The sequence below is a fragment of the Mauremys mutica genome, chromosome 9 (assembly GCF_020497125.1).
Source record: "Mauremys mutica isolate MM-2020 ecotype Southern chromosome 9, ASM2049712v1, whole genome shotgun sequence".
Classification (NCBI taxonomy): domain Eukaryota; kingdom Metazoa; phylum Chordata; order Testudines; family Geoemydidae; genus Mauremys; species Mauremys mutica.
Window position 1 is genome coordinate 57,152,556 of NC_059080.1, and position 17,063 is coordinate 57,169,618.

The 17,063-nt window shown below is 47.3% G+C and overlaps 1 protein-coding gene and 1 long non-coding RNA gene across 4 annotated transcripts in view; one reads left to right on the forward strand and one right to left on the reverse strand.

Moving 5' to 3' along the window:
- Positions 1-7,827: 7,827 nt before the first annotated feature.
- On the reverse strand, positions 7,828-9,227 carry LOC123377944. The gene is made up of 2 exons (XR_006582393.1): positions 9,136-9,227; positions 7,828-8,841 (listed from the first exon to the last, which is right to left on the reverse strand). It is a non-coding gene; the product is annotated as an uncharacterized LOC123377944 (long non-coding RNA).
- Positions 9,228-9,264: 37 nt separating this feature from the next.
- The window catches only part of DGKD (diacylglycerol kinase delta), a 118,790-nt gene continuing 110,991 nt past the window's right edge, over positions 9,265-17,063 (forward strand). For 2 of the 3 annotated variants that reach the window (XM_045031322.1, XM_045031323.1), the window contains exon 1: positions 9,265-9,468. In XM_045031322.1, the coding sequence (XP_044887257.1) occupies positions 9,316-9,468 (153 nt within the window). In that variant the 5' untranslated portion in view covers positions 9,265-9,315. The remainder of the gene's footprint in view (positions 9,469-17,063) is intronic. The other variant, XM_045031321.1, reaches the window with a different exon arrangement.

The following is a 17,063-nucleotide window of genomic DNA, read 5'->3' on the forward strand; positions in this document are numbered from 1 at the left end:
CTAAATATGGTGCCTGTCAATTTAATCAAATGTCAACGTACCAGGGTGACTTGCCCCATTAAGAGCTCGAGAGTGGGGCCACCTAACCCCAGTTACTAAGAAAGCACACATGAGCACAGGGTTACCGGATTCCCCTGTAAAGAGCAGCAAGAAGAAGCCGGGCTGCTAGTCCTGAACAGGGAGAGTGAGTTCGTTCCCAGGAAGAACAGAGTGGTGGATAGAAGCTGCTGGAGTGAGTAAGGCATCAGCAGGGAAACCTGGGGCATGAGACACAAGCCCGGAAATGGACTTGAGAACTTTATGTTGAATGTTTTGTTAATTTAACAAACCAGAACCCAAGAAGGGCTATGAAGGGACAAAAGGGTTTGTGATTTACTGAAAAAGCCCCTTGAAGGGGGAAACTGAGGCAAGGGGCCATCCCAGAGGCTAGGTGGGAGGTGCTTGGGAGACCACCCAATGACAGTCCCTAATTTAATTTCTCCCTCCATCATATCCTGCATGGTGATCTCAAATTCACTAATATGAATCTGCTTCCTCCTCCAGGCATGGGAAGATGCAATTAAGTAGCTTCTTTTCTGGGTCTTAGTTCAGCTAACAGGAGAGGACCCTGTGGAACAGCAGTGGAAACAGGGACACAGAGGCTGTTGAAGTCCTTTTCCTCACCAATGGGCAGTATTTTTCATAAAGCCAGCTCTGAGTAGGTGTCATTCTCAACCTGATCCAAATACACTGCACAGCTGGATGAGGTCAAAGTTGCCCTCTTCCTAGGTTGGGCGTTCTATGGTAATAACAGAACATAAACCTCCACCTCAGCTTTCTCCCCAGCCAGGCTGTTCCTAGGGCTTCCTGTATGGCCTCCTTACATCTTCCCTTAGTTCCTTGAGCAGAGGCTGCTGCCATTGCTCATCTGGATTCTGGTGGTGTTAACAAGCCCATTTATCACGATAGCTCACAAAAGATCTGAGCAGCTTTATGCAGGGTTCTAATGCTCCCTAACAGGTGGCTTAAAAGAAGAGCCCGGGTACTCCCTCTACCCCTATCAAAGTAGGTCCACACTGCATGCTGCTTCTGGTGGCAGGGAGCTCACATATACGTATAGCTCTCTAGCATGGGTATAGATAGCAGTGTAGCTGTGAGGCATGGCTTCGGGTAGTAAAGACATGCCTGAAGGGTGGGGGGGCGAGTATGTACCATATATGTTCTCTGCTTGCCCGAGCCAGGCCTCCCCATCTGCACTGCTATTAGCAGTGTAGCATCCCGCTGCCTCCCTGCTGCAAGAGACTTCCCTCCCCCTAGGAGAAGACTTCCCAGTGGGGAAAGGCTCTGACAGTGGGGAGAAGCTGAAATCTTTCCCTGACATATGCAGCTACGCACTGCAGTGTGTGCACAGCCTGCTTTTCACTGTGGCATGTAGCTACACTTACCCTGCGTGCTGCCACCAGCGGTATGCAGTGTAGACATAGCTTCAGAGAGAACTATCTGGTTTGTCATTGCTGAGACTTAGGTTTCTGTGCCTCAGTTAAGGCACCAAAACCAGTCAAAAAACCAAAGCCAGCGATGTCTAGGCTATGACGTACCCCAACCATATTAATGCACCTGTGTCACACTGCATTTTAATTTATTTTACTCCTTTTTGTCACAACTGTGTTTGTTTATCAAAGTTGGTGTGACAGGTTCCCCCCATGGTGCCACCTGTAAGTGGGGTACCACTGAGCCCTCTGACCCACCAGCCTGGGCTCCCTCTCACACTGTGCTGCTGTGATATGCTGCAGACCTACTCCCGGTCTTACACTCCACCAGCATACACACAGTCAGGGATACTCCCAGCTGCAGTTACATGCAGGCTCGCTAACCAGCCACTACATGTGAACCAATAATAGAGAGGCTACAGCCACAATAACAACCAGCCTAGGATCCCAGAGAGCATACTGTCCTGCCCTGGTCCAAACCCCAACCACTATGAATTTATTATCCAGTTCACCTCCCCCTCCATGTGGAAAGGAAATGCAACAGTCCCTCTGAGCTAAGATTCCCATACACTTCACTCCAAACTCACTGGATTAGATTAAAACATAAAACAAATGTATTAACTACAAAAGATAGCAAACAGATCAAAACAGATTACTTCTGCCACCTCAGTGAAAGAATTGCAGCCTTAATGATTAGTATCCATTTTCTCAGGTTGGCCTAGAAAAATATTTTAAGACTTTCAGCAACTAACTTTGTACTAGCACTTTTAACTCTCTTACAGGGAGGGAGGAGAATTCAGCTTTTTCAATCTGCTCATTAGCTCTCAGCAAGTGAAGTTGAACTTTCTTGTCCCTTGACCAAAAGATGCTGACCTTTGTCTTTAGTTTCAGGGTGATTAGCCTTTTATCTTTCATGCATTCTGGTTCTGAGGTTACACTGTCTTCTAAGAAATCAAACGTTTCAACTGCTAGTCAGAAGTTTACAGCTGTAATAGAATAATCCAATTGTCTTTGATCTAGTTGGTTTTCATTCTAGGTTCTTAGCTGATGCCCTCTATTCTTTTTTAATTAGTTTAAGCTTATTGTAGCATTCCCTCATGGGAAGATTTTAAAAACAGGGTTGACAAACTCCTGTCAGGCACAGGACCAAGACAGGATCTAGGTTTACTTGGTCCTGCTATAATATAGAGGCCTGGACTTGATGACTTCTTGAGGTACCTCCTAGCCGTACATTTCTATGATTGTCAGCGTTCTTGATGATTTTCTGTCATTTCCAGTGTATTCTGCCTTCAGAGGCTTTCTGTGCTACATTTTCGATGTAACAAAAATGAGATACCAGTGGCAGGAACCTAAAATTAAGTTAATACACTTTTTTTATGAACCTTGCTAACTGACCATTTACAGAAGAGATTCCCATAACTCTATATTACTATATAGACACTATGATAGCTTTAAAGTTTCCTAATGCAAGTGTATACGAAGCTGCCTGCTTTGAACATAAATTCCATAATCAGTTAAACAGCCAGGAAAGCTTAGCGGATTTAAGGAACCAGTTTTACCCTGGTGACAAGTGTTCTTTTCCTCTATCCCATCTCCTTCACGTGGAAGTTCTGAATGGAAGACTGGAAAAACCTTTAGTTAATACACCAGCCATCCATGCATTAGATAGGCAGGCTTTCCTTAGGCCTCTTGGGAGATTGCTAGAGAGTATTTCAGTGCTGGGTTGTCTAATGCTAACAGCATAACTGAAGGATGGTGTATGGAAAGACAGAGTCAGAAAAGCATAGCTTTAGATTGACAAATACAGTGCAATTTGGTGTCAGGAACCAGCTGTCACCCTGAGTAGGTGGGAAAGAGGAAAAGCAAACTGGTTGCTATTCATTCTGTTGTTGTACCTAGAAATTCAGTTAGATTGCTGTGGAAGAGTTTAGGAGTGGAAATGGTTGCAAGCGAATGACAGAGGTTGGTGTCAGTCTTACTTATTTTTCAGTTAAAATGTGTCTGGCCACAAGCAAAAGCCTGAATAGATGAGCACTTCATCCTTCCCTGAAGGACAACACTTTGATGTGTTGGACTAAGGGGTGTTGTCAGATGCTACCGGTGTGGTGCTCTGCTTTTTCCAATATTGATATCACTCGGCTGCGTGCGTGTGTTCCCTCTGTGTGCTGCCCCAGCTCTGCACAGATAGCTGACACAGCAGACCCGATGAGAACCCCCAATAACCACAGAGTCTCGTAAGATGCAAAGTCACGTCGACTAGGTTTATTGCGACCTCGGACACAATGGCAGTTCCCTGTAGGTTTCTTAGCCTAATTCAGGGCATACTACGAGAAAGTGCCTCTTGGCAATGGACTCAGCTCAGTCAGTGGTGGGACTTTCCACTGCCCCCTCGGCTGGACAAAGACACCACCCCAGGGATGCATTCTTATACACAGGTACAAACAAGTTACACATCACTCCTGACGTATGAGGTGCAACCTCTCTACGTAGTAAGGTGCCGCCTCTCACCTTGTACATGTTGGTTCGAACAAAACAACTCTATCCATCATATTACCCTTTTGCCCCTGTCATTGGGTTGGCCAGCCTGTTCCTTGTTATTTGTGTGGAATGTGCAAGTATGTGAATGTTCTGATACCTAGTGTTCAGTACCTTTTAGGTACGTATCTTCTTGCAGCATCAGCCTTTTCCTTGCCAGCTTCTGTGAGCAGGGCCTGCCTCTGGCTCACAGCTTAACTTTGCTTTATGTTAGCAAAGTCTTGACCATTACTTTAGTTTAGGCCTCAGGCCTCTGATACCAAGGTTTATATCTTAGGGCCTCCTCTTACTACAAGAGGAGAAACACATTCTAGAGGCAAGAGCGTGCTCTGTCTCCTCCCTCTCCTGGGAGACTGCACTCTAGTCTGAGGACTGTTACTATGCATGCACCAGCTGATCTCAATAGTTAGAATGGTGCAGAAGCAGAGAGAAGCTCTCTAAGGTAGCCCAGACACAACCCCTCTAGGGCTCTATAAATCAAAGTCAACCCTTTGAGCAGAGGTGAAAGTAAGCCGGTCCGGTCCGCCATGCCGGACTGGACCAGCTTCCGCGGCAGTAATTTAAAGGGCCCGGGGCTCCAGCTGCTGCAGAGAGCCCCAGGCCCTTTAAAGTGCTGTCTGAGCTCCAGCAGCCGGGCTCAGGTGGGGACAGCGGGGAGCCCCGGGCCCTTTAAATCTTGAAAGGTCCCACCTCTTCCGGTTGAGGCCACACCCCTGCTCAGGACTCCGGCGTACCGGTAAGTCCTTTAAGTTACTTTCATCCCTGCCTTTGAGCTGTATGCAGGAAAATATCAGTCAATGCTGCTAACACAGCACACGTAATCAACACAATAAGCAGTCTACCCTAGCTGAAGTTTATTGTTGTTAATTGCTGATGATGTACATAGTGCTTTATGGAAACAGATAGAGTTCTTCCAAGGGAATCTTCAAACATATCCCCATAGAGAATACAGTGTGATACTTCATTCTTGAGGGCACACAGGGATGGAGAACTCGGGCAAGGCCTTGGCCTACATGGGTAAACACTTCTGATTACTGCAGCTACCTGGAAATCGGGGGCAATTCTGGCATACCTTGGTGACAAATGTCACGTGCATTCATTAACAAGCAAGAACTGATCTCTTCCTTGTCATATTCTCTAGAGATTGCTGCTCCCTCAACCCCAGCACTTCCTCACCTTTATCTGAAATTATCTTCAGTCAATTCACTTTCCTCTAGAAGAGGCGGGAATGAAGAGACCCAATTGCTATCTCTGGCTCTCCAACTGACCTGCTGTGTGACCTTCTTAGGCAAGTCACTTCACCTTTCTGTGCCTGTTTCCTCTCCGACCCTTTGTTTGTCTTGTCTGTTTAGACTGCAAGCCTTTCAGGGGAGGGACGATCTTTTACTCTGTGTCTGAACACAATGGAGCTCAGTTCTCAATTGGGGCCTCTAGGTGTTACTGTATGATAAATATTAATGTATGCCCTTGTCTTAGTCACATGCTGTGTAAGCAAAATTACCACTCCAGCTCGGTCTGATGAAGGAACAGAGTGGTATCAATACACTACTTGTGTTGAAGACTACACAGTCTTGCAAGAGAGAGGCAAGCTCCTTTCAGAAACCTACACACAAGCTAGCATCTCACACATGAGTCAAGTAACTGTATTGCCCAGTCTACCTGTGGAATTTCTCAAAGGAAAGAACAAAGCCAGCATAACTGTTCTACCTACTTCCTCTTCCCCGTCCTCGAAAAAACCCTGCAGATTATCAAAAATACTGCATAATCTCATTTGATTGTTTAATTTTCCCAAAAGTCATTCATGCAGCCAAGTTACAATCTCTTTTAGGCGGCAGTAATTCTTTGTTCCAGTACATTATTAATAAGGCTGATTAAAAAATGCTGAAAGCCTGATGCCCCATTATTTTGATCAAAACCTTATTTTGTAATGTGTATTTAATTCTATTTAATGTTTTAAAACCATTCAGAACCCAGCCCAGGTTATTCTCCCACCTTTGATTATATTGGAAATATATATAGTCAAATTAGTGAAAAATCATACAGGAGTGAAAAATCATGTAGGCTACAAAGATTGTTACCTTGTTATGGGGGGGAACCCTAAAGGTCAGCAGTTTTGTCTCAAGTTAGGGGTGAGACAAATGTATGCCCCTATTCATTAAGCATGCCCTGCCAATAGAGCATAACCTAATGAATGTCCCTTGATTTCTATTCAAGTTATGTCTAGATGAGTGTGGGGCTGAGATGGCAGAGCTGAGCATGCTCACTCAATTTCTCTTGGCAATTACTGCCAACCCAGTGCTTTATTCCCAATCAGTGCTCGAATACAGACGCTTGTCAGGTCCTATATTGGAACGGGACAGAGTAAAGCCTCCCTGGCCACCAGTAGTGGGTAGAAGCTGTAGGGAGGGTGAGAAATGCAGAAGCAGAAACGTGTATTATAGTGGGAGAATATGCTGTTTATTGGGTTAGTGAGTCACAACACTGCCAACCTGATCAGCTCTGGAAGCAACAGATCTCAAGGCAAGTTCTTGCTGCATCAGCCAACCTGCCTTTTTCTTCTTCGATTCCCATCTGTCAGCACAATGGCAACTGTGGGGCCAAATGAAGGCTTTCTACCTGCTTCACAGCTTCATTCATCTTTCTGTTCTGTCATTCTAAACCACTGATGGGACCTCACTGGTCTTTGCCTTATATCTATCCTTTGTCTAAAAGGTACAGTTCTCTAAAAAGTGCCTAAACCTGGTTCCACTTTCTATTGTGTAGTGTTTCCAACTTATGTGATTTTAGTGTAAGTTGCACACTATTTGGGGATTTTTGTAGCACCTCAGTTACTAGAATCCTCTGAGTAGGTAAAAATCTTTCATTAAAAAAAAATATTCTAGCCCCCATGCTTATAGAGAAAAGCTTGAAAACCAGAAAGCTAATAAAAAACCCATATTTTTTTAAAAATCTCATGAGCTTTAAGCCAATCATTGTATTTTAGACCTGACTCATGATTTTTAAATACTTACGGCTGGCAATAGATAGATACCAGGGTTGTGGACTCCAGAAGTTCAAAAACTATTAATTAGACCCCCAACATGAGGGTTTTAAAAGATACTGTTCTTTTTGATCTGGTTTGATTTTCTGACCTTCCCCTGCCCACCCCAGTGTGTGTCTGACTGTTAGTTTTGCCCACTTTCCCAAATGTAAAGAGTTTGGTGATTCTGGGCCCCGCAGAGTCTCCTCTTCCCTTTGCAGGCTAGGGGAGGGGTTTGCAGCTCCAGGGCTCCTCATCCCCCTCTGCACCTCCCCAGGACTGGTGCTGCAGAGACGGAGGGAGCAGACTGACCCTCTTACCAACTCTCCTGATTTCTTTTTCCTGCATCAGGGGATTTCACCCACCCCATCGCACCTCCTGAGCAGCTTCAGCCCTTTTCTGGACTTCAGCCCTGTGGGGGGGAAGGGGAGCCCCCTGATTGGCTGTCTGCCCCCCTGCCTTGTCTCCTGGGGAAGAGCAGCCAATCAGAGCTGTAGCAGAGGCCAGACTGAGCTCTACTCCCTCTCCCCATGAACCTGCACAGGAGTGGGGGGAGGAAGGAGAGAGAGAGTCCTGTAGCTTGATGTGGGGCTGCCCCCTTCTCCCACCTCCCCTCCTGTGAGCCACAGGTCATCTCCTCTGCTCCTCCCACTGCAACACCTGGGCTGGGTAGGAGCCAAGGGGGGCGAGGGACCCTGCTGCAGCCCCCCAGGCCTGGGGAGGTGGGTGAAGAGCCTCAGGAGGAGCAGAGGGGAGGCTGGGGGGATGAATCAAGGGAACTGGGGGACGATGTAGGACAAACTGTTGAATGAGGACGGCCTCTCTCTTTTGCATGCATATGGCATCTGCAGAGCAACATTCTATAGCTGCAGTTATAGGTCCATGAGCCATTTCAAGGCCTCCTCTTTGACACTGTGGATATCGTCCAGTTCACCTTTGAATCCATATTTGGGGCACTGTGTTATAACGTGTTTGATGGTTTGGATGTTCACACCACAGTCGCATGAAGGGGAGTCTTTGATGTTCCACTTGTGCATAAAGTAGCAGCATCTTCCATACTTTGTTGGATGTGCTTCAGTGTGGTCCAAAGTCAGCGTGGCACATCAAAACTAAGCCAGCGCCTTGTTGGCTCAATAATAATGTGCTTATTTGGAATGGTAGGTGAGCTCCAGACACTTTGCCATTCCCTGGTCAGATCCAGAGACATGAGGTGGTCACGTATGGTCCATGGTCGTTTTTGCAATTTCAGGCATTTTTGGCATATGTTAGCCATAGCCTGCCAGATGGGAAGTGCTGGGTAGTCTTCGAACCATTTACATTATCATGCTGTGGCTACATCTCGATGGATAACTGGAGGTTTGATGTTTGCTAATATAGAAAGCCACGGTAGAGGTGTTGATTTTAAAGTTCCCATGATGATTTGCATGGTCTAATTCAGCTGCCCATCCACAAGTTGAGTCTGGCATCTTCTTGCCAATACCAGTGCACAGTGATGCCAGGAGGGCGTTTCCAATTTCTGGGTCTCTATGCTCATAGTTGTGGAGAAGCTCTCATCTCTCTACAGTCCATCAAGGAGGCCCCAGGGGATGGTCTTCTGTGTGATGGAGGTTGGGAATGCAGTGAAAGGGTCAAAAATCTTCAGCACTGGGGGAACATGGGACATTGTATTGTCCACAGTCATAGTGAAAGTGCCTCAGGCCAGTACGGCGCCGGTTTTGACTAGAGAACTGGGATTTGAATGCCACTGTGCATCAGTACTGTCCGGGCTGGTGTTGGGGAAGTCATCGAGGATGGTCCGTCACGTGGGTAGTGGTGTGCCTGTCTCAGCAGTAGAGATGAAGGTCAGAGCTGTGGGGGGAGGGCTGAACAGAGGGAGCTGGCGGCGAATGGGAGGACTGAACTGAGATGGGCAAGGGGGGGCTGAAGGGAGAGAGCTGGGGGCCAGTGGGGAGGCTGGACAGAGGGGCTGGGGGTGAGAGCTCCTGGGGGTGGCCAGACTCCCCCCAGCCAATGTGTGGGGCAGGGGGTCAGTGCTGATGCCCCCACACACACAGTGGGGGGCGGGGGCGTTGAGCCCTCAGGAGACAGACCAGGGCCACCCCAGAACCTTACCCGAGGTGAGCACACGCGCTGGGCCTGCGCCCTTCTCGCAGCCCGGGATGTTGGCGGGGGCGGAGGGTGTCTCCCGGCTGGACCTTGCGGCTCCGCCTCTGCACGCCAGGGGGCGCGTCACAGAGACCCTCTCGCCGGCCGCTAGGGGGCGCTGGGCGGCTCCGCGCCTCAGCCTGCAGCATGGCGGCGGCGGGCGCCTCGCGGCCCCAGGCCGGGGTCGCTGCTGCCGCCGCCACGGCGGAGGAGTCGTCGGACAGCGAGCCGGAGCAGGAGCCGGGCTCCCCGCACAAGCTCATCCGCAAGGTCTCCACGTCCGGCCAGATCCGCCAGAAGGTGCGTGCGGCGCGGCCGGGGGGCGGGGGGCTCGCGGGTCGGGCCTCGGGCTGCCGCCGCGCTGGGCCGGCTCTGGTCCGAGAGCCCAGCGCCCGGAGCCAGCCCTCGGCACTGCCCCGGCTCCGCGAGCCAGGCTGGGCCCCCCCACCAGACTGGTCCCCGTGGCCCTCATCCCCCTGGGTCAGACTGTGCCCCCCCATATCTACCAGTCAGACTGTGCCCCAACTTCGACAACCGCATGTCAGACTGTGCCCCCCACTCCCATGCCCCCAGTCAGACAGTGCTCCTCACCCCCATACCTGCCAGTCAGACTGTGCCCCCCATTAGATTTTGACCCTCATCCCATCAGACTGTGCCCTGACTCGTACAACCCCATGTCAGACTGTGTCCCCATCAGACTGTTCCCCACCACCACTCTCATAACCCTTGTCAGACTATGCCCTGCACTCCCCATACTTATGGTTCCAGACAGACCCTGTCACCTCCACATCCATGTTCCCTAGCCAGACTGTGCCCTTCATTTCTCATATGCCCCGTCAGACTGTGTCCCCCTTCCGGTCAGACTGTACCCCTCCAACCCCCATCTGCTCCCGGTCAGACTGTGTCCCCCCCATCCCTCCACTCCAGCCCCCGCTGCCCCCTTAGACTGTGCTTCTCCTTCTTTCAGTCCTCCTCCTCGTTATATTTCCTTGATCAGGCTCAACCCCCATCCTGTCCGTAGTCAGGCTGCATTCCCTCATCTCCTGGTGGTGGTTGTGAGCAGGGGCGGCTTCAGGCCCCAGCACGCCAAGCGTGTGCTTGGGGTGGCATGCCGCGGGGGGCGCTCTGCCGGTCGCCAGGAGGGCAGCAGGCGGCTCCGGTGGACCTCCCGCAGGCGTGTCTGCGGAGGGTCCGCTGGTCCCGCGGCTCCGGTGGAGCATCCGCAGGCTCACCTGTGGGAGATCCACCGGAGCCGCAGGACCAGCGGACCCTCCGCAGGCACGTCTGCAGGAGGTCCACCGGAGCCACCTGCTGCCCTCATGTCTGCGGGAGGTCCACCGGAGCCGCGGGACTGGCGACCTGCAGAGCGCCCCCCGCGCCGTGCTTGGGGCGGCGAAATGGCTAGAGCCGCCCCTGGTTGTGAGGGTGCTAGGCTGTCAGTCTCAGTGGCAGCATTTTGCCCACTTTAGAGGAACTCTCATTGCACCCCTGCTATGGTGCCACCCCAAGGTAGAAGACATGGAGGCCCCCTTGTGTCAGGGATAAGAACAGTCCTAGAGGAGTGCTAATTCGTGTGTTGCAGCTCTTTGGCTTCTCTCTATAGCTTTGTGAAGTCCTCTATGTTCCTTGGGGTTTTACATATTGTTTTACTGCCTAGAAATAACAGGTCAAACATCCTTTCACCCCTGCTGTTATCTCCAGAGGGTGAGCACAGTGCTGACTGGGATGCTGAAGGCTTATTTTGTGGTGCAGGGTTTTTTTTCATGGGGGTTGGAGAGCAGATGTATCTTGTCAGAGCCATCCTATAAATAGTCTTTATGTACACCCAGTTCTGGTGATGACTCTGCCCCTGACATTGTTGCCCTCTTCTCACATGTGGGAGTTCTCATCATTCTGCTCAAGATCATTACACTGGTCCCAGTTCTGAGCTTCTCCTCTTCCAGTGAAAGATAGTCATTTTGAGGGCTATTTAATCATCATTTCAGCACATATGCTGGAGTCTGGTGCTGGAGACCCTGTGTCACTTCTTGATTTAAAACTATTGAGACCAACGGTGCTCTTCCCAGTGTGGGGGAGATGGTTCTTTAGCTGTGACAATACAGGAGGAAGTCTACCAAACAGCAGAACCCTGAGCATTCTGAGCAGATCCCAGCCATGCTCTGCAAACAGATAGTTAGATTTCAGCTGTTAGTCTGTTTTAAATATCAAGGACTTTCTGTATCCTCTACTACACCTGAAGGGTTGGATGTTAGAAATTCTTCCCACAGAAAGCCGGATGAGCCCTGTGTTCTCTTAATAGTGCCTGCAGCCGGAATCCCCTGTGGACAGGGAGGAAGGATGCAGCAGTCACACTAGTGGATATGACTTTAGTATCTGCATTGTGGCAAGTAATAAAACCAAGGACAAATCCTTTTACAGTACTGGAATGGGAACCTTCCTCTCCCTAACTGCAGGACACTAGGAATACCAAGCTTATAGGTGCCTTAGATTTGCGGCAGTTCAAATAAAACAACTCTTCCCGACATCCCTGCTTAATCACTAGCTGTATTTTACATCATTTCCTACGTCAGTGTGGCTGGAAAAAGCCTAAACCAGCTACTTGCACGACGTGAAAATAAACATGTTAAGAACAAGGATTATAAACAGAAATTGTCTATAGCCATTAAGCCTCCCTTATTTTAATCTGCAGAAGACCTTTAGCTGCTAAACAATGTCAAGTTCTCCAAGCAACCCTGAATATTACAGCATTAAGGATTGCTTCATTCTGCTGCTTTCCCTCATTTTATTTCATCATTTCTGCTTCATCCACGTCTCTTCTACATGCTATGTCAGGCTGTCCCAAGGAAGGCGGAGAAAAGCCAGACAAGACTGGTGTGTGAGGAGTCACAGTTGTGGTTAGATTTATGAAAAAGTCAAGCAGGCTGAAGATAAGGAGCTATTTCTTTTTACAGAGAGAGACTTAATTTTCCACTGGGTATTTTTAGTTATTGAATAACATAGGGCAGGCTACCATACGGTTCAGGAGTTCAAAATGACAGATGAACGATTCCAATGCACCCTGAGGATGTATATCTCTGCTAACCACACCTTTAGCTGCAGTTGCCTCAAGGCTGTTCCTACAGTTGATTGTACAGCTAAATCATGTGAGGAATTTACTGGGCTGTGGCCGGTAGGGGGCCTCTTCACCATAACATTGCAAGTGTGAAGCTTTTACAACTAAGCCTGCCAGTCAGTTCCTCTGCATTTACTTGTTCATTACAGTAAATCTCAAATATTTCAGAGTTATGTTTTGTTTCCTGTACTGCTGCCATCTGCAAGATCTTTTTCCCCTTTCTTCAGATTAAAAAGGACTTCTGACTTATAAGTGTGTAAACTTTCATTACAACTATTTCCAAACCTGCCTGATGATTAAGTGCTCTTGACTGAAATATACACCCATAGCCATAGCAAGTGTTGTTGGTTAATTTAATGGGGTGTTGGTTGTGATTTTTAGCCTCAAATGCCAGGCTTGAAATAGACACATACTAGCTAGAGGCCGTGAGAGAAAGCCACTCCAAAGGGTATAAGCACAGATTTAAAATTTTTATTAAAGTTAATGTGTAAAATTAAATATACACAAGTTAAGAGGGAAAGTACTGTACATCTGGGGTCAGGCTTGAGTTATGAGGGATTACAGGTATCGCTTACAAGGATCACAAGATACATACATATCACATAACCAGCATAGACCCAGATTGGGGTGCGGGAGTTTTTAAAGCGTCAGTGGATAAGTGGGCTTAGGTACGCCACCCATGAAATGTATTAAGAGTCCAAGTCAGTATCAGTGTAGCAAATAAGTACATGGGTGGAATGCATCCCTTGGTTTGTCAGGGAAGGAAGTGGGTTATTTCCCTGATTGGCGATCTTGATTACTCAACCTGGTATTGACGGTGTCCCGTGATGTGTTCCGTATAGATGTCTCTGGACCACCTGATGGTGTCGGACACCATGAGCTGTCTCATGAGCTGGGTGTAGTGTTGACCGACTCCGCACACTCTCAGTACCGGCTCGCTGTGGGAGTCCCATGAACCCAGGGCTCCCACAGTCAGGGCGTATCTGGACCTCATAGCCCTCGGTTCTCAGGGTGTCAGCCAGTGGGGTGTACTTCAATGCCTTCTGTGCTCAGGCCTTATGGAAGGCTGGTGACCTGTTTTCAAATGTAGTAAATTGGTGAGAGAATCAATGCTGTCTTTCTCTCCTGCAGCTGCTGGAAATAAAAAATAGGTCTAGAAGCAGGAGCCTTGTCTACACTAGTCATTGCTAACACTGGTTCACTGAAACCTTTAGTAGTGCCAGTAAGAAATAAAATAATCCTAGGCTGTCTCTACACTGCCACTTTCTGCGCCAAAACTTTTGTTGTTCAGGGGTGTGAAAAAAACCCTGAGGACTTCAGCTTGTTTGTATGCCCTAACGACTAATTATAATAATTGATTAACCCATTGGTTTCAGATGGAATCAGTTTTGTCTCCCTGCAGTTTCACTGGTGAAACTTAATGAACTGCATCTGAAACCAGTTGGCTTAAAAACCAAACCAAACAAAAAGCTCTCTTATCTCTCTCTCATGGTAGTATATGAGCACACAGTCTTTATACGTTTATCCTCACAACAGCCTTGTGGGGCAGGGAATTATTATTCCTATTTTACAGATGAGAAACTAAGGCATAAGGGACTTGCCCAACATCATGTCGGATGTAGGTGGCAGAGCTAGGAAGTGAACTCCAGTCTCTCAAGTCTAAATGTAGTGCCCTGATCACAGGCTACCTTTCTCTCATATTGTTCACTCGCTGTTTCTTAGGAAGACTGTGCAGGAATGGAGTTTGGGTGGCTGGGAAGAGTCCATAGCTTTTAAAATTGCTATCTCATGAGGAAGGTCCATCTGCATTCTGCTTTTTTGAGATCTACAGGTCTTATTTTAAAAAATATCTCAGTGATCAATATTTTGGAGTCCCTGGCTAAACCAGCGTTCTGTTCTGCTGGTACTGTGGGTGCAAGTTAATAAATCATTGTTCCCAGAGCTATGTCGATTTCCCTTGAAGCTGCTGTTGCAGAGATCAAGGTGTTTTGAGATGATCAAAAGTATTTTGAGCATTCTGAAAGGGCATTACAAACAGTGGAAAATTTAAAAAAAATTTTTAAAGGAAACTTGAAAGTAAATGAGAAAAAATGGACTTAAAAGCACAAGTTGTCTGATGCATAAATACTGAATAGCATTTGATAAAATCAGTTGTTACAAAATAACAGAGATCAAAAATTTAAAAGATCTTTTCAGTACTAATTACATGACTGAATTACACCTTACTCCTGGATGTAGTCCCATTGCAGTCAATAGGACTACTGTGTGGAGTAAAATGAGCAGGAATTGGACCATAATCTATCAGCTATGAAGAAGGCTGCAGAGGGGAATCAGAACTCCAGTCTCCCTCCCTCCTTGGGTTATGACTCTTTTGTCTTTCCTCTATTCTAGTAGTTTTCAACTTTTTCCCGTCACCATACCAGGACTTGCCCACTGACCCTTTCTTTCCACTTGGCCAAGACAGCCCCGCCCACGCCTCTCTCATTTAGCAGAAGGGGAAGGGCTGGATGGTTGTGACTTTGAGATTAAGAACCCTGCTCTGTTCCTGGATGTGCTTTCCGCTTGTGTGTTCATTATTCCTGTATCAGAGGGAGCATGGAATGTTCCTGGATCAATGCACTACTCATTCTAAAAGCAGGCAGAATGAGAGGAGTGACAGGCAGGTCTGGTGGAAAAAAGTGTTCTTGGGTAATAATTTGACTCGCCTCTGATGAGTGCATTTTTTAAATCCCTAGTAATGCAATCATGTTTTAGCTTTCCAGATTTGGTGCTGTAGGAGAACTAAGGTAATTGCAGTATAATAGAGGCAGTGCAATTGTGTGTTAGTATTGGAGGTTCCTAGATGCTTTGATAGTCATGTTCCAGAGCTGAAGTTTTCATGAGAGAGAATGCATTTTGTTGCTGTGCTGCAGTGTTGTAGAGGTAATAGAGTTCTTGCAGCCTGATAACATAAGGAATATATTAGCATGTTATATGTATAGTGTAGGATGGTCGAAGATACAATATATCTCATGTTTGAGCTAAGTCTACATAGCTCACATTAAAGGATTAGGACCCTTTTAAATCTCTCTTCTGTACACTAGTGTTCAGATAACATTTAAGCTGGTGTCTTTCTTTAGACATGTCTCTACATGGATTTGAGCTCTTATCTTTCAGCTTTGCTATACCTGCTGGGTTGATCTGAACTTTATGTACATCTATCCTCTGATAAATGTGTTTTGGAAAGATGCTTGAAGCCTGTGGAAGGCATAAAAGGGCTTAAGCAATAGTGCTACAAGGAGTTGTTCAACTACTAACTCATTCTGTGTCAGGCTGTGGTGATGTGCTTTTCATTCTCTCTGTTGTAAGAGGCTGACCAAAGTATTCATCTATTTTAAGGGCTTTGCTGGAAGCTCTCTGACTGGGCTTGTCTTATGAGGGAGCTGAGTGACTGATGTGTTGGCATGTAAGGTTTCCTTTCCTGTACAGATGCAACATTTCCCATATTTCCTGGCTGTTAATCTATTCCAGGGTTTCTCAAACAGGGGTCACCGCTTGTGTAGGGAAAGCCCATGGCGGGCCGGGTCTGTGTGTTTACCTGCAATGTCCGCAGGTCTGACCGATCGCAACTCCCACTGGCCGCGGATTGCTGCTCTGGGCCAATGGGAGCTGCAGGAAGCGGCATGGGCCGAGGGACTTACTGGCTGCTGCTTCCATCAGCAGCCTGAGATGGGTTTTTCAGTTAGTATAAAATCCTGTAACATACTTTTGTTTTAAATAACTGTTATTCACACTAAGGTAAGAATAAAGGCCTGGAGAAAACCCCTCCCACAGTCAAGTATCAGAGGGGTAGCCGTGTTAGTCTGGATCTGGAAAAAGCAACAAAGAGTGCAGTGGCACCTTATAGACTAACAGACATATTGGAGCATAAGCTTTCGTGGGTGAATACCCACTTCGTCACCCACTGCCCACAGTGAAAGGCTTGGCTTTTGTTGCTGGACCAACTGACCCGCTACCCCAATATACAGTCTGGCTTTGGATTCCTGTGGCTCACCTCTTATCCTCTTTTCTCTCTCTGGATTCCTTTTGTTATAATGAGTTCACATAAATACATTATCACTTTCATAACAGTGGAAGAATTCCAAATTGCATTCTTCACCTTTCAAGAGCTAATTTACTTGCATTAGCAGGGTAAATTTCAAGTTGATTTTCCAAACAGTAGTAATCAGTTAGCCTCAAATATACAAACTGTGCTTTGCTCAGTGATGCTAAATCATGGCTCTTCAATTATATCTCTCTGCATATCCTGTCTTTCATTGTTTTGTTGGTATTGTTTTCTGAGTAGTTTGGGCTTCCCCCAGGGCTTTCTGGAGTTGGTTTCAAGGGTGTGACCATTGGCTAGTGGAAGGATGTTGCATTTGGATTAGTTTAACTGCTGCTGGCCTTTTGACTTTCTGTGTCTGTTGCTCTTTCTATGAATCTCCGTGGTTAGTCTAAGGCCTGGTCTACACTACAGAGTTAGATCAATGTAAGGCAGCTTATGGTGACCAAATTTTGTAAGCATCTACACTAAAATGTCACTCCTGCCAATGTAAACTCGCCCACTACATCAGCTTAATAACTCCACCTCTGCGAGAGGCGTAGTACTTAGGTCAACATAGTTAGGTTGACATAGTGTCAGTGTAGACACAGCATTACTTACATTGACTTTAGTGGCCTCCAGGAGGTGTCCCACAATGTCCTGCTGTGGTCACCATTTTGAACTCCACTGCCAAGGGCCCCTCCCCTCTAAAGCCCTGCAAAG